This window comes from Trachypithecus francoisi, unplaced genomic scaffold, assembly GCF_009764315.1.
Source record: "Trachypithecus francoisi isolate TF-2019V2 unplaced genomic scaffold, Tfra_2.0 Lachesis_group19, whole genome shotgun sequence".
Classification (NCBI taxonomy): domain Eukaryota; kingdom Metazoa; phylum Chordata; class Mammalia; order Primates; family Cercopithecidae; genus Trachypithecus; species Trachypithecus francoisi.
Genome location: NW_022681464.1, coordinates 35,503,903 through 35,521,288, shown reverse-complemented (window position 1 = coordinate 35,521,288; position 17,386 = coordinate 35,503,903). Strand labels below are relative to the sequence as shown.

Genomic DNA, 17,386 nt, shown 5'->3' with positions numbered 1-17,386 from the left:
GATTTCACCATGTTGGCCAGGCTGGTTTCAAACTCCTGACCTCAAATGATCCACCTGCCTTGGCCTCCTAAAGTGCTGGGATTGCAGGCATGAGCCACTGTGCCTGGCCAATCTAACTTTTTAAGCACAGAAAGACAAGTAGAAAATTCCACACTTAACCTCATGTGATGGGGTCGCAGTCAGGATACAGGCACATAATACACAATTTATTCAGTGTTCCCCAAGGGAAAAAAGGACCCTCTCAGCTCCCTTCTGCTGCAATATAACTTTTCTGAGCATGCCAGATATATATGTCATTTTTTAACTAAGTGCTTATGTGTGAGTAAGTGTAAGAAAATGATTGCTTATCAGTAGCGTATCAGTTCGGAATGAGGAATGATGGTGACACCAGACAACTACAGACTGTCCTTGTGGGTGGCTGAGACAGGGACACCTTGCTTTCTGATGGTTCAATGTATACCAACATTCTTTTATGTGCAAAATTATTTAAAATATTGTGTAAATTTACCTTCAGCCTATGTGTATAAGGTGTATATGAAACATAAATGAATTTTGTGTTTAGACGTAGATTCTATCCCCAAGATATCTCACTGTGTATATGCAAATATTTCTAAATCCCAAAACATCCAGAACCTGAAACACTTTGGCGTCAAGCATATCAGATAAGGAATACTCATTCTACATACGGAAAAAAGAATCCTTGTGTGCTGACTCTGTGGATTATTGGAAGATAAAGACAATAGATTTAGATTATTATAATGGTCAAGTAAATTATATGCATATCTTATAAATAGATCAACAGGCCTTATGAAAACTCTTTGGTTATTGCCAGATTTTTATCTAAAAGGCAGTGAGAGATCCAGGCCATTATCTGCCATGCTTGAAAAAACTTTATTTATTATTTGTTTGTTTGTTTAGAGACAGAGTCTCACTCCGTTGCCCAGGCTGGAGTGTAGTGGTGAGATCATGGTTGACTGCAGCCTCGACCTCCTGGCCTCAAGTGATCCTCCCACCTCAGCCTCCCAAAGCACTTAGACTACAGGCATGAGCCACTGCACCTGGTTGACAAAGCTTTAATATTGAACCACTTGTTAGCCAAAATGTCACAGAAGTTGTGAATTAATATGACTTCTCTTATAGTAGGTGAAAGTGAATAATTTTTAAAATTATGTGTCTGCATTAAAAAACAAAACAAACCAAAATCAGATAACACCTAGGGGATTTTTTGGCCTGTCCATTTGTCAGGGTCCTGGAATAAAACAGAATTATTCTCACTTGAGTAAGGGGATGAAACAATGATTCTGGAGCTCAGTGAGAGCTAGAGCTGGGACCGTGGTTGCCTTGTGGGAGCAGTAGCCTTCAAGGGGAACCCAGGAAACCAGCAGACTGAGACCTGGTGATGCCAACTCAGGGTCAACCTCGCAAGGGCACAGAGCAAGACAGAGAAGTGAGAGCACAGGCAGGCACAAACAGAGCACCCAGCACAACCTCACTCTGCTTTGGTCTGGCACTCATCTGACGGTTCCATGATGGTCCCTACCACTTTTTAGGTGGAGGGACTGCAGTTCATCCTTCTGCACTGTGCAGCTGATAGCTGCTCAGATACATACACACTTTTGAGGACTATATATAACTGTTGACTTTTATTTTTTACCCAAGATCCTAATTAATTACTATAAAGAGGCAATTGGGTGAAGTGCACAAATGGCACAGAAGAAGTTTTAGAGCCAGGGGTGGTGGTGTGTGCCTGTAATGTTATCCCAGCTACTCAAGGAGGCTGAGGTGGGAGGATCACTTAACAGGAGGAGTGGAGACCAGCCTGGGCAATATAGCAAGACCCCAATTTCTTGAAAATTTTTTAAAAGACTGGGCACAGTAGTTCACTCCTATAATCCCAGCACTTTGGGATGCCAATGTGGGAGGATCACTGGAGCCCAGGAGTTTGAGACCAGCCTGGACACCAGGGTGAGACCCCATCTCTACAAAAAAAATTAGGCCAGGCACGGTGGCTCAAGCCTGTAATCCCAGCACTTTGGGAGGCCGAGACGGGCGGATCACGAGGTCAGGAGATCGAGACCATCCTGGCCAACACGGTGAAACCCCGTCTCTACTAAATATACAAAAAATTAGCCGGGCGATGTGGTGGGCGTCTGTAGTCCCAGCTACTCGGGAGGCTGAGGCAGGAGAATGGCATAAACCCGGGAGGCGGAGCTTGCAGTGAGCCGAGATCCGGCCACTGCACTCCAGCCTGGGCGACAGAGCAAGACTCCGTCTCAATAAAATAAAAAAAATTAAAAAAAAAATTTTAAAAATTAGCTAGGTGGTGGCATGCAACTGTAGTACCAGCTAATCAGGAGGCTAAGGTGGGAGGATCACTCGAACCCAGGAGATGAAGGCTGCAGTGAGTCATGATTGCACCACTACACTCCAGCCTGGGCAACAGAGCTAGTCCTTGTCTAAAAAAATTTTTTAAATAAAATAGGCTGGGCATAGTGGCTCATGCCTGTAATCCCAGCACTTTGGGAGGCCACGGTGGGTGGATCATTTGAGGTCAGGAGATCAAGACCTGCCTGGCCAACATGGTGAAACTGCGTCTCTACTAAAAATACAAAAATTAGCTGGATGTAGGTGGTGCAAGCCTGTAATCCCAGCTAGTAGGGAGGCTGAGGCAGGAGAAGCGCTTGAATTCGGGAGGCAGAGCTTGCAGTGAGCTGAGATCGTGTCACTACACTCTGGCCTGGGTGACAGAGCTAGACTCTGTCTCAAAATAAATAAATAAAGAAGTAAAATGTAGACGGGTGTGGCAGTGCACGCCTGTAGTCCCAGATCCTCGTGGGACTGAGGTGGGAGGATCACTGGAACCCAGGAATTTCAGACTTCAGTGAGTTATGAACATGTCACTGAACTCCAGCCTGGCAATGGAGAGGGACGTGACTCTAAAGAAAAGAAAAGAAAAAGAAGTTTTAGGAAGCCTACTAAAATTATTGCACATATTCTATGAACACTGCAAAGTAGTGAGCACTGAGGGTGAACTGGCCTTGCCTAGTGGGGGGTGCCCGTGGGGGAAGGTTAAAGAGAGATGCCCAAGAGCATTCCTGCTCTAAACACTCTGGGAGAATCATATCTCACATTTATTTTTGTTTGTGTGTATATGTTTGTTGTTTTATGTTTTCTTATATAATCCTCTTTTTCTTTTATTCTCCAAGTCTTTGATAAAATCTCTTTCATTTGAGAAGACTCTAATAGCCTTTTGACTACATCCAAAGAAGCCGGTGGTTGATCTGGGGTGAGCCCTCGGCGAGAAAACCAGGCTTGATTACTGGGAGACTGACTCATGTTTTGGCTTCTCCTGACCAGGGGTGAGGACAAGGAAGATGGGGTGGGAATGAGGGGTTGGAGGACGGCCACAGTCTCAGAGCTGTGGGTCCTGGTACTTTGCAAAGAAATGTCATGAAGAAAGCACTCTGATTTGAGGGGAAGCTGGACTTCCATGTTGTGGATGATGGGCTGGTCCTAAGAGGGAGGTGGCCAGTAGGTTCCCTCAGAGAAAGGTTGGTGACAAGGAAAATTGTTTCCTGCCCTGTGCTGTTTTCCCCCTACAGTCGGTGGTGGGGAGTTAGGAGTCAGGCTGTGCACACCCTGGGGACAGGGGATTGGGGGACTGTGGCTGTCCTTCTTCCTGTTGTGGGTCTGCACTGTGGTGGCAGCGTTGTTCCAAGAGAGGACCCGGACCTAGGAGCATGAGGAAGCAGTTCCCAGCCAGAGGTGCTAGATACCATCTGGGGAAGGGGTGTTCTTCCTGCCACCCATAGGGGAGGACTTGAATATTCTTATTTGGTATATTCTTAAATATTCTTCCAGAGTGATTTTGGAAGGCAGAAAAACTAAGGAACATCTGGGTAACGTGTAAATTCATTAAAACATAGAATAAAAAAGAAAAGAAAAAACTACTATACTGGGTCCGGGTGTGGTGGCTCACGCCTGCAATCCCAGCACTTTGGGATACTGAGCGGGGTGGATTGCTTGAGGCTGGCATTCAGGCAACATGGCAAAATCCCATCTCTACAAAAAATGCAAAAGTTATCTGGGCATGGTGGTGTGCGCTTGTAGTCCCAGCCACTCAGGGGCTGAGTTGGGAGTATGGCTTGAGCCTGGTAGGCGGAGGTTGTAGGGGGCCAAGATCGTACCACTGCACTCCAGTCTGGGTGACAGCACAAGACCCTTTCTCAAAAATAAAATTAACAACAACAAAAAACCCACTATACTGGAATTACTCTAAAGTAGATGATACAAAATACCATGCATTTTCCTGATATGTATCCTTTATCATTTTCTTTTTTCTGTTTTTTTTTTGAGACAGGGTCTCATTCTGTCACCTAGGATTTCCCACCTTAACTTCCTAAGTAGCTGGGACTACAGGCATGGGCCACCACACCTGGCTAATTTTTGTGTTTTTTATAGAGAGAGGGTTATACCATATTGCCCAGGCTGGTCTCAAACTCCTGGGCTCAAGCGATCCACCCACCTAGGTGTCCCAAAGTGCTGGGATTACAGCGTGAGCCACCGCGCCCTGCCTCATTTTCATTTTTGACACTTTCCATGACTGTATAGAATGTTCTTTCTTCAAATTAAAGGTAATTTAAAAACTATTTGAGGAATGCCATGATACAATAACGCTTAATAGTAATAGCACATTGTAGACTAGGAGCCCAAACAACTAAAAAAACAGAATTTTTAGAACAGCAATATCTTTTAAAATGTCAAATCAAAACAAACACCATTTTAAGTTTACTTAAATATTTAAAATGATTGTACTGAGAACCATTGTCTGTATGTCTTTATTATTGTTGAAAGGAGTTAGCCAGCTTGCTTTAGGCAGAAAGTAAGGGAAGGGTCCCTGGAGAACCTCCAACCCATGTTTTGTGCAGATAAGGAAGCGTGCACAGGGGGCTTGCCTAAACATGTCCCTAGCGGATGAAGGGCCCACATATGCACTGGGGGAGTGCGGTGGAGCCACCAGGAATTCATGCCTTATACAAACAGGAAACTCAGCCCCATCAGCTTTTATATAGGAGCTCTTGTATTCAATTACGAAGGGGCAACCGGCAACCTGCTTTCAGGACCCCACTCTTTCCCGAGAGCTTCCCTTTTTGCTTAATAAATTCTGTGCCACTAGGCTGGGCGCGGTGGCTCAAGCCTGTAATCCCAGCACTTTGGGAGGCCGAGACGGGCGGATCACGAGGTCAGGAGATCGAGACCATCCTGGCTAATACGGTGAAACCCCGTCTCTACTAAAAAATACAAAAAACTAGCCGGGCGACGAGGCGGGCGCCTGTAGTCCCAGCTACTCGGGAGGCTGAGACAGGAGAATGGCGTGAACCTGGGAGGCGGAGCTTGCAGTGAGCTGAGAGCCGGCCATTGTACTCCAGCCTGGGCAGCAGAGCAAGACTCCGTCTCAAAAAAAAAAAAAAAAAAAAAAAAAATTCTATGCCACTCATTCTCTGATGTCCGTGTACCTATTTCTTCCTGGGCATAAGACAAGAACACAGACCCAACTGAGCTGAGGAGCAAAAAATCCTGCATCACTGTTGTCAAGTTTTACTTTAGATTTTAAGTTCAGGCCGGGCGCGGTGGCTCAAGCCTGTAATCCCAGCACTTTGGGAGGCCGAGACGGGCGGATCACGAGGTCAGGAGATCGAGACCATCCTGGCTAACACGGTGAAACCCCGTCTCTACTAAAATATACAAAAAAAAAACTAGCCGGGCGAGGTGGCAGGCGCCTGTAGTCCCAGCTACTTGGGAGGCTGAGGCAGGAGAATGGCGTAAACCCAGGAAGCGGAGCTTGCAGTGAGCTGAGATCCAGCCACTGCACTCCAGCCTGGGCGACAGAGCGAGACTCCGTCTCAAAAAAAAAAAAAAAAAGTTCATAGTTTATGTTAAATTATTGTTTTCATTTGAAAAGGAGATTATTTGGTTATTAATAAAGTGTATGTATATATAGAAATATATGTATGAAACAAAATAAACTATTTTTTGTTAGTAGTAGTACTTGCTGGCTGCACATTGCATTGAGGGTTACTTTTTACTACTTTTGCCACCCTTCATCCCACATAACTGATCACTAAATCCTATCCATTCTATTCCATTCATTCATACAAAAAGTATTCATTGTATATGAATGTTCATAGCAACTTTGTTCATAATAGCTCAAAACTGGAAACTTGGAAACCACCCAAATGTCCTTTAACGGGTTGAATGGGATGAATAAATTCTAGTACATCCAAGCCACGGAATACTACTCAGTAATTAGAAGGAGTGAAATATTGATACACACAACTCAGATGAACTTCAAAGAAATTATGAATGAATAAAAGCTCTTGGGAGTGGTGGTTCATGCCTGTACTCCCAGCATTTTGGCAGGCCAAGGCGGTTGGATCACTTGAGCCCAGGGGTTCTAGACTAGCCTGGGCAACATGGTGAAACCCCATCATTACAAAAATACAAAAAATTAGCCAGGCGAGGTGGCGCGTGTCCGTAGTCCCAGCTACTCAGGAGGCTGGGGTGGGAGAATCACCTGAGTCCAGGAGATAGAGGCTGCAATGAGCTAAGATCATGGCACTGCACTCCAGCCTGGGTGACAGAGTGAGATCCTGTCTTGCTCTGTCACCAGTCCCAAAAAATACATACTGCACATACCCATCTATAAAACATTTGTGAAACAGAATAATTATAGAGATGAACAGATTAGTTGTTCCCAGGGGTTAATGATGGGGGGATGGGTGTGGCTATAAGGAGGTAACACTAGAAAGTCTTCTGCTAATGGCTTGAATATCTTCATTGTGGTAGCAAAGCTTCACATGTGATAAAATTACACAGAGCTCTGCACACACACACACACGAGTGCATCTAATAACTGGTGAAATCTGAATAAGCTCTATGGGTTGTAGCAATGTCATTTGATTGTTTTTGATATTTTAATATAGTTGCATAAGATGTTAATGGTGAAGGAGGCTGGATAAAGGGTGCATTTTTGTTTCCTATGCATTTCTTTGCAACCTCCTGTGAATCAATAATTATTTCAAAAAATTTTTTAAGTATTTAGGAATTGTCTACATTGTGCTGTGCATTTTCTTTCTTTATATTTGTTCCCTCTTTTACCTCCCTTCTGCTGCCCTGTGTTAGGCCCTTCCCACCTCTCTCTGACTTGTCTATTCTGTTTCAAATGTATCTTCCATGCTCCTATCAGATGGATCTTTTAAACTAATGCTTTTTTTTTTTTTTTTTTTTGAGACGGAGTCTTGCTCTGTCGCCCAGGCTGGAGTGCAGTGGCGCGATCTCGGCTCACTGCAAGCTCCGCCTCCCAGATTCACACCATTCTCCTGCCTCAGCCTCCTGAGTAGCTGGGACTACAGGTGCCCGCCACCACGCCCGGCTAATTTTTTGTATTTTTAGTAGAGACGGGGTTTCACCGTGTTAGTCAGGATGTCAGGATGGTCTCGATCTCCTGACCTCGTGATCCATCCGTCTCGGCCTCCCAAAGTGCTGAGATTACAGGCCTGAGGCACCGTGCCCCGCCCTAAACTAATGCTTCTTAAACTCTACCATACAAATGGGCCACCTGGGATCTTGTTAAAGTGCAAGTTCTGATTCGGTTTGTCTTGGGGACTTGGGATTCTGCATTTCTAACAAGTTCCCAGCGGATGCCAGTATGGCTGGTCCCGGATCATACCTGGAGTAGCAAGGATCTTAAGTAATTTTCTTTCATGGTACGCCCATATTTAAATCCATCTAGTTGATTCTCACTGTTCACAGAATAAAGTTCAGTCAGAGCATGTACCTCTTTGCTCAAAAGTCTCTAATGACACCGCAGTGACCCTCAGAATAAAATCCAAATGCTTTACAATGACCTATAAGGTCCTGCAAGACCTTCCCCACCCTGAAACTCTCTGACCCCGGCTCCTATCACTCTCTCCTTTTCCACTCCACCTCTAGCTTCACTGGCCTTACTGATGTCAGGATCATGTCCCAGGTATAGTCTTGCCATGGGACCTTTGCACTGGTGATCCCTCTGTCTGGAATGCTCTTCCTCCAGAAATCCACATTCTTAACTCCCTAAATTCCCTCAATTGTATGCACAAATTTCCTTCTCAGTGTGGCCTTTCTAATGAGGCCTATTCCCCTTTTTTTTTTTTTTTTTTTTTGAGATGGAGTCTCACTCTGTCGCCCAGGCTGGAGTGCAGTGGCGTGATCTTGGCTCACTGCAAGCTCCGCCTCCCGGGTTCACGCCATTCTCCTGCCTCAGCCTCCTGAGTAGCTGGGACTACAGGCACCTGCCACCACGCCCGGCTAATTTTTTGTATTTTTAGTAGAGACGGGGTTTCACTGTGGTCTCGATCTCCTGACCTTCTGATCCGCCCGCCTCGGCCTCCCAAAGTGCTGGGATTACAGGCGTGAGCCACCGCGCCAGCCTCTATTCCCCTTTTTAATGGCAACCTACTACCCTCCCAACTCATTCCTGACCTTCCTTGCTCTCTCTACTTTTTCTTTTACCAAACACTTAGCACTTTCTAACATGCTTTGTAATTTATTTATATGTTATACCTATTGCTTATGTTTTTATTTTATTTTATTTTATTTTATTTTATTGAGATGGAGTCTTACTCTTTTACCCAACTAGAGTACAGTGCAGCGATCTTGGCTCACAGCAACCTCCTCTTCCCGGGTTCAAGGGATTCTCCTGCCTCAGCCTCCCGAGTAGCTGGGACTACAGGTGCCCACCACCGCACCCAGTTAATTTTTGTATTTTTAGTAGAGACAGGGTTTCACCATGTTGGCCAGGCTGGTTTCGAACTCCTGACCTCAGGTGATCTGCCCACCTCGGCCTCCCAACATGTTAGGATTACAGGAATGAGCCACCGAGCTTGGCCTTCTATTGCTTATTGTTCACGTTTTCCTAAGGATAGGAATCTTTGTTTTGTTGTTTAGTGAATCTCAAGTGGCTAGATGGTGTCTCTACGTGATGGTGGGTGTGAATAATGATCAAAACTGCTTACCATACATACATGAGAGAGATGGACCCTGGCCTATCTCTCCACACTATCTCCCACTGCTTTGTCCCATATACTTTGTGTTCCAGATGTCCTAAACACTAACATTTGCATGAATGCACAATAGTTTATTTTCCCTCCTTGCTGTATATTGCCCCTTCTAGGTCTTTCTCCCATTTATTTCTTACCCTTCAGTGTTCAACTCAAGATATATTTACTTATCTCTGTTATATGGGCACCCTTGATGGCGTGAAAATGCGCCATTTATTGCCCCATTCTACTTATGTATACCTCTATTATTACACTTCTCTTCCTCTATTTCAATAATTTGTTTTCCTATTGAATCAGGGTCTGCACAGGAAACAGAAGGCACACTCAGAGGAAATTATAAAAATAGTTTTATGAAGAAACTATTTTCAGAAGTGAGCATTTAAGGGAGTCTGTTATTGGATACAGGAACCCAGTGAGTGTCGGATCCTTGGAAGAGGTAACTGCAATTGCAGAGGAACCACCAGAGCTGCCACACCAAAATGATGCCTCCCATTGACTGAACTCAATCAGAAGACACAGAGCAATGAGCCACAGTGATCCAGCCCCACTCCCTGGAGGCAGGGAGAAGGGAAGTAAAAGGTGGAGAATAGATCTGGAGGAGAGGGGAGAACAGAGACCAACTAAATCTCTGTAGTAAATGAAAGGTTCCTGAGGGCAGGACCAATTCTCTTTCATCCCCTTAGCCCCACACATAGCACAAGGTTTAGCCTAGAGTAAGTATTCAGTAAGTCCTTGTGAAAGCAAACTACAGTGTCAGAGCATGTATTGCATTTGACTTAGTATTTTAAGGAAGGGAGGCTGGAAGGCAAGCAAGTTGTTAATTAACTCTTAAAAATATTTTTTTTCTTTCATAGAGATGAGGTCTCGCTTTGTTGCCCAGGTTGGTCTTGAGCTCCTGGCCTCAAGTGATCCTCCCACCTCAGCCTCCCAAAGTACTGGGATTCCACGCATGAACCACCATGCCTGACCCTGTCTGTTACCTATTTTGGCCAGTTTTCATTTATGTTCACACAAGATTTTTTTATACTTTTCTTAGTATATCTAATTTATGTATTCATTTATTTATGTATGTATTTATTTTTTATTATTTTTATTTTTTGAGATGGAGTCTCACTCTGACACCCAGGCTGGAGTGCAATGGCAAGATCTTGTCTCACTGCAACCTCCGTCTCCTGGATTCAAGTGATTCTCCTGCTCAGCCTTCTGAGTAGCTGGGATTACACACATGCGCCCCCACATCCAGCTAATTTTTTTTGTTTGTTTTTGTTTTGAGATCGCGTCTCACTCTGTTGCCAGGCTAGAGTGCAGTGGGGTGATCTGGGCTCACAGCAACCTCCGACTCCCTGGTTCAAGCGGTTCTCCTGCCTCAGCCTCCCGAGTACCTGGGGTTACAGGCACACACCACCACGCCCAACTAATTTTTGTATTTTTAGTAGAGACAGGGCTTCACCATGTTGGCCAGGCTGGTCTCGAACCCCTGATCTCAGGTGATCCACCTGCCTCGGCCTCCCAAAGTGCTGGGATTATAGGCGTGAGCCACCGTGCCCGGCCATTGTATCTAAGTTAGATGACAACAGCACAACAAGGACAGAATTCATTTTGATCATCCTGTTTTGCTGAGTTCAGGCTAATATTTCCAGAAGTGACACAAACCTGGAAACAGAAATATCCATGTGGGGCTATTGGCACAAGACACAAAGCATGAGAACCACAAAATATTTCAATCAGTGATGCTTGTCCATCAGTTGAACAATATTACCTCCAGAAAATGGCACACAGTAGGCAATTAATAAAAGCTTCTTGACTGTCTAGAGTCAGGTAAGCCAAGGACATTTTTGAGGCATGAAGTAATCCAGATATTTTAATGAGACAGATGAGGCCACTAGGTCGGTTGATCAACCGTCCCAGTTTGCCTGGGACTGTCCTGGTTTTGTCCCTCAGCCTGGGAAACCCTGAGTCCTGGGTAAACAGGGACAGTTAGTCACCCTATGATTACAGGCAATTTTTTAAAACGTAGATTTTTATTCCTTATGATATAGCTTCAATGAGAGGTAGCATTCAAAGATGATTAAGCCATTACAGCTCTTGGACAGTTATCTTGAGTTTGGTAAAACTTGGAACTGTCTCTAACTGGGATCTGGTGACTTCACTGATTATCCAGTTAAGAAATCCTAAGATAGGCCGGGCGCGGTGGCTCAAGCCTGTAATCCCAGCACTTTGGGAGGCCGAGACAGGGGGATCACGAGGTCAGGAGATCAAGACCATCCTGGCTAACACAGTGAAACCCCATCTCTACTAAAAAAAATACAAAAAACTAGCCGGGCGAGGTGGCGGGCGCCTGTAGTCCCAGCTACTCGGGAAGCTGAGGCAGGAGAATGGCGTAAACCCGGGAGGCGGAGCTTGCAGTGAGCTGGGATCCAGCCACTGCACTCCAGCCTGGGCAACAGAGCGAGACTCCATCTCAGAAAAAAAAAAAAAAAAAGTCCTAAGACAAACTTCACTGCTGGTATTCTATTAACCCCAATCCTTATAAAACTACTTAATCTATTAATTCCCCAGGTGTACAATCAAAACATACTCTAGCATATTTCTAGAAATAATAAGCCTCTCTTGCCACTGATTTCCTCAGGTTTCTGAGTGTATTTCCAAACACCTTGCCAGCCTTCTCTGTAAACTGCCAATCACTTGTTCTAATATTCTGCAAGAGAAATATGCAGACACAACTATTGTACCACTGACCATTTCAAATCTCTGCATATGCTAAACGAGAAAATGGTTGAGAACAATAGAAGACTTTTTGCAGTAAGTCCTTATCCTCAAACTTTTGGCTGAACTATAGGAACCTGATATGCAATAAATGTCCTGGTCTTGAACCAGATAAACTCCTTTACAGTGAGAAACATCATACAGAGACTGATTTATGTGTTCTTTATGTCTGTCCAGGAAATATTTAGCCAGTATTTATAATGTATGAGAGATTTTAGGGGAAAAAAGGGCAAATGGATTGTTCGAATCTTGGTAGGAAAGGCTAATGCTACTGAAGCAAATAAAAAATAAAATCCAACTGCTGAATTCAGTCACAACATGCAAGTGATCATCCATCTAACAACAGTTTGCTTTTAGGAAGAATAGATAAACCAGTCACCAAAACTATCATCAGCCTATATGATGTGATATTAAAGGAAATAATTCAGTTCATACTTCGGGTTTAAATTATTATTAATTTTTTCTTTTCTTTTCATGAGATGGAGTCTGACTCTGTCGCCCAGGCTGGAGTACAGTGGTGTGATCTTGGCTCACTGCAAGCTCCACCTCCTGGGTTCACCCCATTTTCCTGCCTCAGCCTCCCAAGTAGCTGGGACTAGGAGCAGCTGGGACTACGAGTAGCTGGGACTACAGATGCCTGCCAACACGCCCGGCTAATTTTTTGTATTTTTAGTAGAGACGGGTTTTCACCGTGTTAGCCAGGATAGTCTCGATCTCCTGACCTCGTGATCCGCCCACCTCGGCCTCCCAAAGTGCTGGGATTACAAGCGTGAGCCACCGCACCCAGCCAATTATTATTAATTTTTATCTTTATGACAGTCATTGACATTTTGGGTAATAAAAATAAATCTGGTGATAAAAATAAATGATTAAGCAGTCTTAATCATTTGAAAATCAACTATTTCTAAAGTTTAAAAAATTACCTAAATATTTAAAATCACCATCACCTGAAAAAGTTAATAATAATAATGAAAGCTATCTTTATTAAGCATCTTCTACTGTCCCAGGCACCATATTAGAAGTTTTACATAGAGCCTCATTTAATCCTTTCAACCTGATGAGAATTACCAATCCTATTTCATAGATAAATAAGATAAGGATCAGAGAAGGTAAGTAATTTGCTCACTATCACAAACTGTTAAGGTAGACAACCAGCATTCTATCTAACCCAGGTCTCTGTTCTTTCCACAACATCACATCATTACCTTAAAAACAACAACAACAACAACAAACACTTAAAGACATGTAAAAATACTATTCTGGTAACTATATTACTTTGCTTCTATGTAATTTTATTTTGAGAATTAAGAATGAAATTAAATAAGAAACCTTATATGGCATTATAAAATCTACTCTAATCATACCTTTTATGTATTGTAGAGGTATTTGTTTCTTTAGTGCTTGTTGAATGGTACTAGCTAATAATTGTACTCATTTCTCTAATTTGCTCACATATTTCAATCTCTGAAAAAGTTGCCAAAAGCTGTTAACAGAGAACAATGGACATATTTTTAAAGTTTACTAAATCAGAACAACATGGGCACATGCTAAAGATTAACTTGGAATCATTTACATATATGCCTTCTAAAAAAAAAAAAGAGGTGGTGCTTTTCATAAGTGCAGAAAAAGGAATGTAACCTATTTCTTGCAAGGGCATTTGAGTGGATCTCCTATTCTCACACATGGCTTTGTTTTCAAATTCTTGAAAGTGCAGAAATTCTTTTAATTTAAAGGTGAGCCCATGGAAAATCTGGACCAGCTGTAGAAAACCATCCAAGAACTCAGTGCCACAGCCATTTTTTTTTGGTTGTGACACCAACCCCCGGGTGATCTGACCCTCTGCTCACCAGTGTTCTAAATTATCCAAGAGAGGTACTTCTGTTTCCACTGCTGCAAGCGAGATGCCTCCATGGAATTCATTGTCTCATTAGCTGATACTGCCTAGAGGATGTTAGAGAGGAACTCAGGCAGCCTTTAGACTCGAGGGGGACTCATGCTGTCGAAAGAAGGAAGACTCACAAAAGGTCTAAATTCAGTGCACTGGAGAGGAAGAGTTGGGAAACAGCCACATCTCACCGTGCTATTTGAGGAACCTGGAAAAACAGATCATCGTGACTTTCTTCAAGGTCATGCAGAGTTTAAGTGATTTTTACTGTCCCACATTCCAGCATGTCCTCTTCTATGAATTCATTTCCTATGGTAGTTCATCATTCTCTATTTATGGCATTTTTATTAGGTAACAGTATCTCATCTTTTCCCCATAATTATGCTGCCGCATATTTTTAGAAACTTTCCCACCCGCCATTGTCAGGGACTGAGGGGTTGCATGAATGTTGAGTTTGAAAATTCTGTTCTTGCATCAGACAGGTAAAAGTGGCCTTATTCATATTTCTGTTTTCAATGTCTGGAAAAAAGTCCCAGGAGAGAAAAACAAGATAAAGCATCATGTTGTCCACTGGTAAAATCTGTACATGGAAAGTAGGCTAAGCTAGAGTAATCGGTTTAAGGTAGCAGTAAATAGTGTCTACAGCTTTTTACTTGGTTAACCTCAGTTAACCAGGACCTGGCAGAATGGGGATTGAAATCAGAGGTCTCATCCGCGGTTTCCTCAAATACTGATTTTATCAGGTTGGGCTGATAATTCCATAAACTGTCTGAGCATTGATCCTTGAATGTGATCGTTTTCAAAGTGATTCTTTTTCTGTTTGGGTTTATTTATTTATTTTGAGACAGAATCTCACTGTGTTGTCCAGGCTAGGGTGCAGTGGTGCAATCTTGGCTCACTGCAACCTCTGCCTCCCGGGTTCAAGCCATTCTCCTGTCTCAGCCTCCCGAGTAGCTGGGATTACAAGCCTGTACCACCACAATCGGGTAATTTTTGTATTTCACAATGCAGGCCAGGCTGGCCTCCAACTCCTGACCTCAAGTGATCGGACCGCCTTGGCCTCCCAAAGTGTTGAGATTACAGGCGTGAGCCACCACACCCGGCTCCGCTTAGATTTTGCCAGTGGTTTTGCAGGGATGGTGTGTCTCCCCGCCTCTACCTCCTCCTCTTCCTGGCTGTTTTGAAAAAGAGAAGAAATGGATTGGAACAGCCCAGGAGATTGCCTGAGTTTTGCTGGCAGCCTCTGAAGGAGCCCACAGTATTTCTACCTTCCCCGGCAAGAACACGGAGTGGCTTTGTTCTGCCCGCGCCGGAGGGGCCGGGCATCTGCGGAGCCCGGCCTTGGACTTGGGAGGGGCTTTCTCTGGCCCCTGGAGAAATGAGAAAGAGAGGCGAGGAGAGAAATTTGTGTCCTGAAGGATGTTGCTTCTCACCTGTCATTCATAAGATGCGCTCGAGTGCTGCCCCCTGGAGGCGTCTGTGCCACTGGCTGGAAGTCAGAGCCTGGGGCACAGGTGTCGGCAACCTCCAGAGTGGAAGCCAACCCCGCGGCCCGGGCCTGCAGGTGACACCGGTGGACGGGGCCTGCAGAGGACCAGCGAGTCTGGGCCTGAAGCAAGCAGAGGCCTCTCCGCTCCAGCTGAACGGCGATGATTGTCAGGAAGGAATATGGGCTCACTGTGGAAAGAACATTCAGTTTTTCGAAAGAAGCCAGAAATACGGATGCTAATGTGAAATTCCTGATTTTTCAAACTTGGCAACCTAACCCGGTTAAAAAAAAAAAAAGAAAAGAAAACACGCAAGGAAAAAAAAAAAAGCATTGCTATGGCAGGACCACGAGTCATAGGTACAATGCCTTGTACACATTAGAGAACATCGCTCTGGGCAGATAAAGCGGGGGTGGGGGGAAAGTAGTAGATGTTTATGTGCCAAGTCAGAGGTGCCTATAAGCAGTTGCTCCCCTGCCTGACTGCTGGGCTTAATGCCAGGATCATGGCTGGATGTCAGCCTCCTTGTGGGGATACTGACACAGCTGCAGCAGCCCTGAGACAGCCACCAAGCGGGCCTGCCCATGCCAGATTCTGTCCTTGGGCCCCAGGTTCATAAATTCTGGATGCTGGAACAGGTAACCAGAGGGCAGGAAAGCCAGTGCAACTTGCAAGTCTACCCTTGTTAAAGGGTCATACAATTGTAAAATTTCACACCCCCCATATCCCAAACATCCTCTCCATATTCCTGGATCGTGAATGTTGGCTCTGTAGGCATGTTTACTCTAGGCAATATTTTTCTTTTTTTTTTTTTTTTTTTTTTTTGAGGTGGAGTCTCGCTCTGTTGCCCGGGCTGGAGTGCAGTGGCCGGATCTCAGCTCACTGCAAGCTCCGCCTTTCAGGTTCACGCCATTCTCCTGCCTCAGCCTCCCGAGTAGCTGGGACTACAGGCGCCCGCCACCTCGCCCAGGTATTTTTTTGTATTTTTAGTAGAGACGGGGTTTCACCGTGTTAGCCAGGATGGTCTCGATCTTCTGACCTCGTGATCCGCTCGTCTCTGCCTCCCAAAGTGCTGGGATTACAGGCTTGAGCCACCGCGCCCGGCCTAGGCAATATTTTTCTGAGGTTATTGTACTCTATGTGTGAGAAAGATGCATTTATGTATCCACTTTACCTTTTGGGAGTACGTTTTACCCGTTGTTAATTTTAACATCTTCCCTTGATTGACCTACTTGTGTTGGATCTCTTTAAATTATTATTTTTTAAATTTTATTTAATTTTATTTATTTTTTTTGAGACAGAGTCTCGCTCTGTCACCCAGGCTGGAGTGCAGTGGCCAGATCTCAGCTCACTGCAAGCTCCGCCTCCCGGGTTTACGCCATTCTCCTGCCTCAGCCTCCTGAGTAGCTGGGACTACAGGCACCCGCCACCTCGCCCGGCTAGTTTTTTGTATTGTTTTTTTTTTTAGTAGAGACGGGGTTTCACCGTGTTAGCCAGGATGGTCTCGATCTCCTGACCTCGTGATCCGCCCACCTCGGCCTCCCAAAGTGCTGGGATTACAGGCGTGAGCCACTGTGCCTGGCTAAATTATTTTTAATTCTGAAAACATCCTGACAAGGTAATATGATTCCCCTTATTTTACAGATAAAGACACTGAGGCTTGAGGAAGTAATTTTATCCCAGACCAGCTAGGAAATGACTGTGCAGAGGTTCAAACCCAGGTCTGTCTTCCTAGGAGGCTGATGACTTTATTACTTCTACCTGAGATGGCAAAGTCTGTGTCTTTTCTCCCTGATGTCACCTAATGAAGATCTATGCTGTCTGAGCACTTAATGCCTAAGAATCTTCCATTTGGTACCTTCTCTTTTCCCCTTTTTATGTCTTTATAAATGTAACAACAGTTCTTTTATATAGCAAAGCATGAATCTTTGTGGCACATAACTTTAAAAATAATAACATACCAGATGCACACATCCAAATGAGTGTGGGTTGCCGTGATGATTAGAGACTTATTCCAGTGATGCTGTTGCCAGTCACCGTCTTTCTTGTGCTTTTTTTTTTAGAAGTACCTTCAAAGCCAGTTTACAAACCATTCAAAGAAAGTAGCCTCCTCATTTAGGTGGCATTTACTGTTTTAAACCACAAATGAA

General features: G+C 44.3%; 1 protein-coding gene across 2 annotated transcripts in view; it reads right to left on the bottom strand.

Annotated features, from left to right (window-relative positions):
* Positions 1-15,315, bottom strand: part of CLUL1 (clusterin like 1) — a 58,854-nt gene extending 43,539 nt beyond the window's left edge. The window contains exons 1-2 of one of the 2 annotated variants that reach the window (XM_033178188.1): positions 15,183-15,315; positions 2,815-2,936 (exon numbers count right to left, since the gene is read on the bottom strand). Coding sequence is in view for 1 of the 2 variants with exons in the window: in XM_033178187.1 (XP_033034078.1) it covers positions 15,183-15,193 (11 nt within the window). In the remaining variant the exon portion in view is untranslated. The remainder of the gene's footprint in view (positions 1-2,814; positions 2,937-15,182) is intronic. The other variant, XM_033178187.1, reaches the window with a different exon arrangement.
* Positions 15,316-17,386: the final 2,071 nt, after the last annotated feature.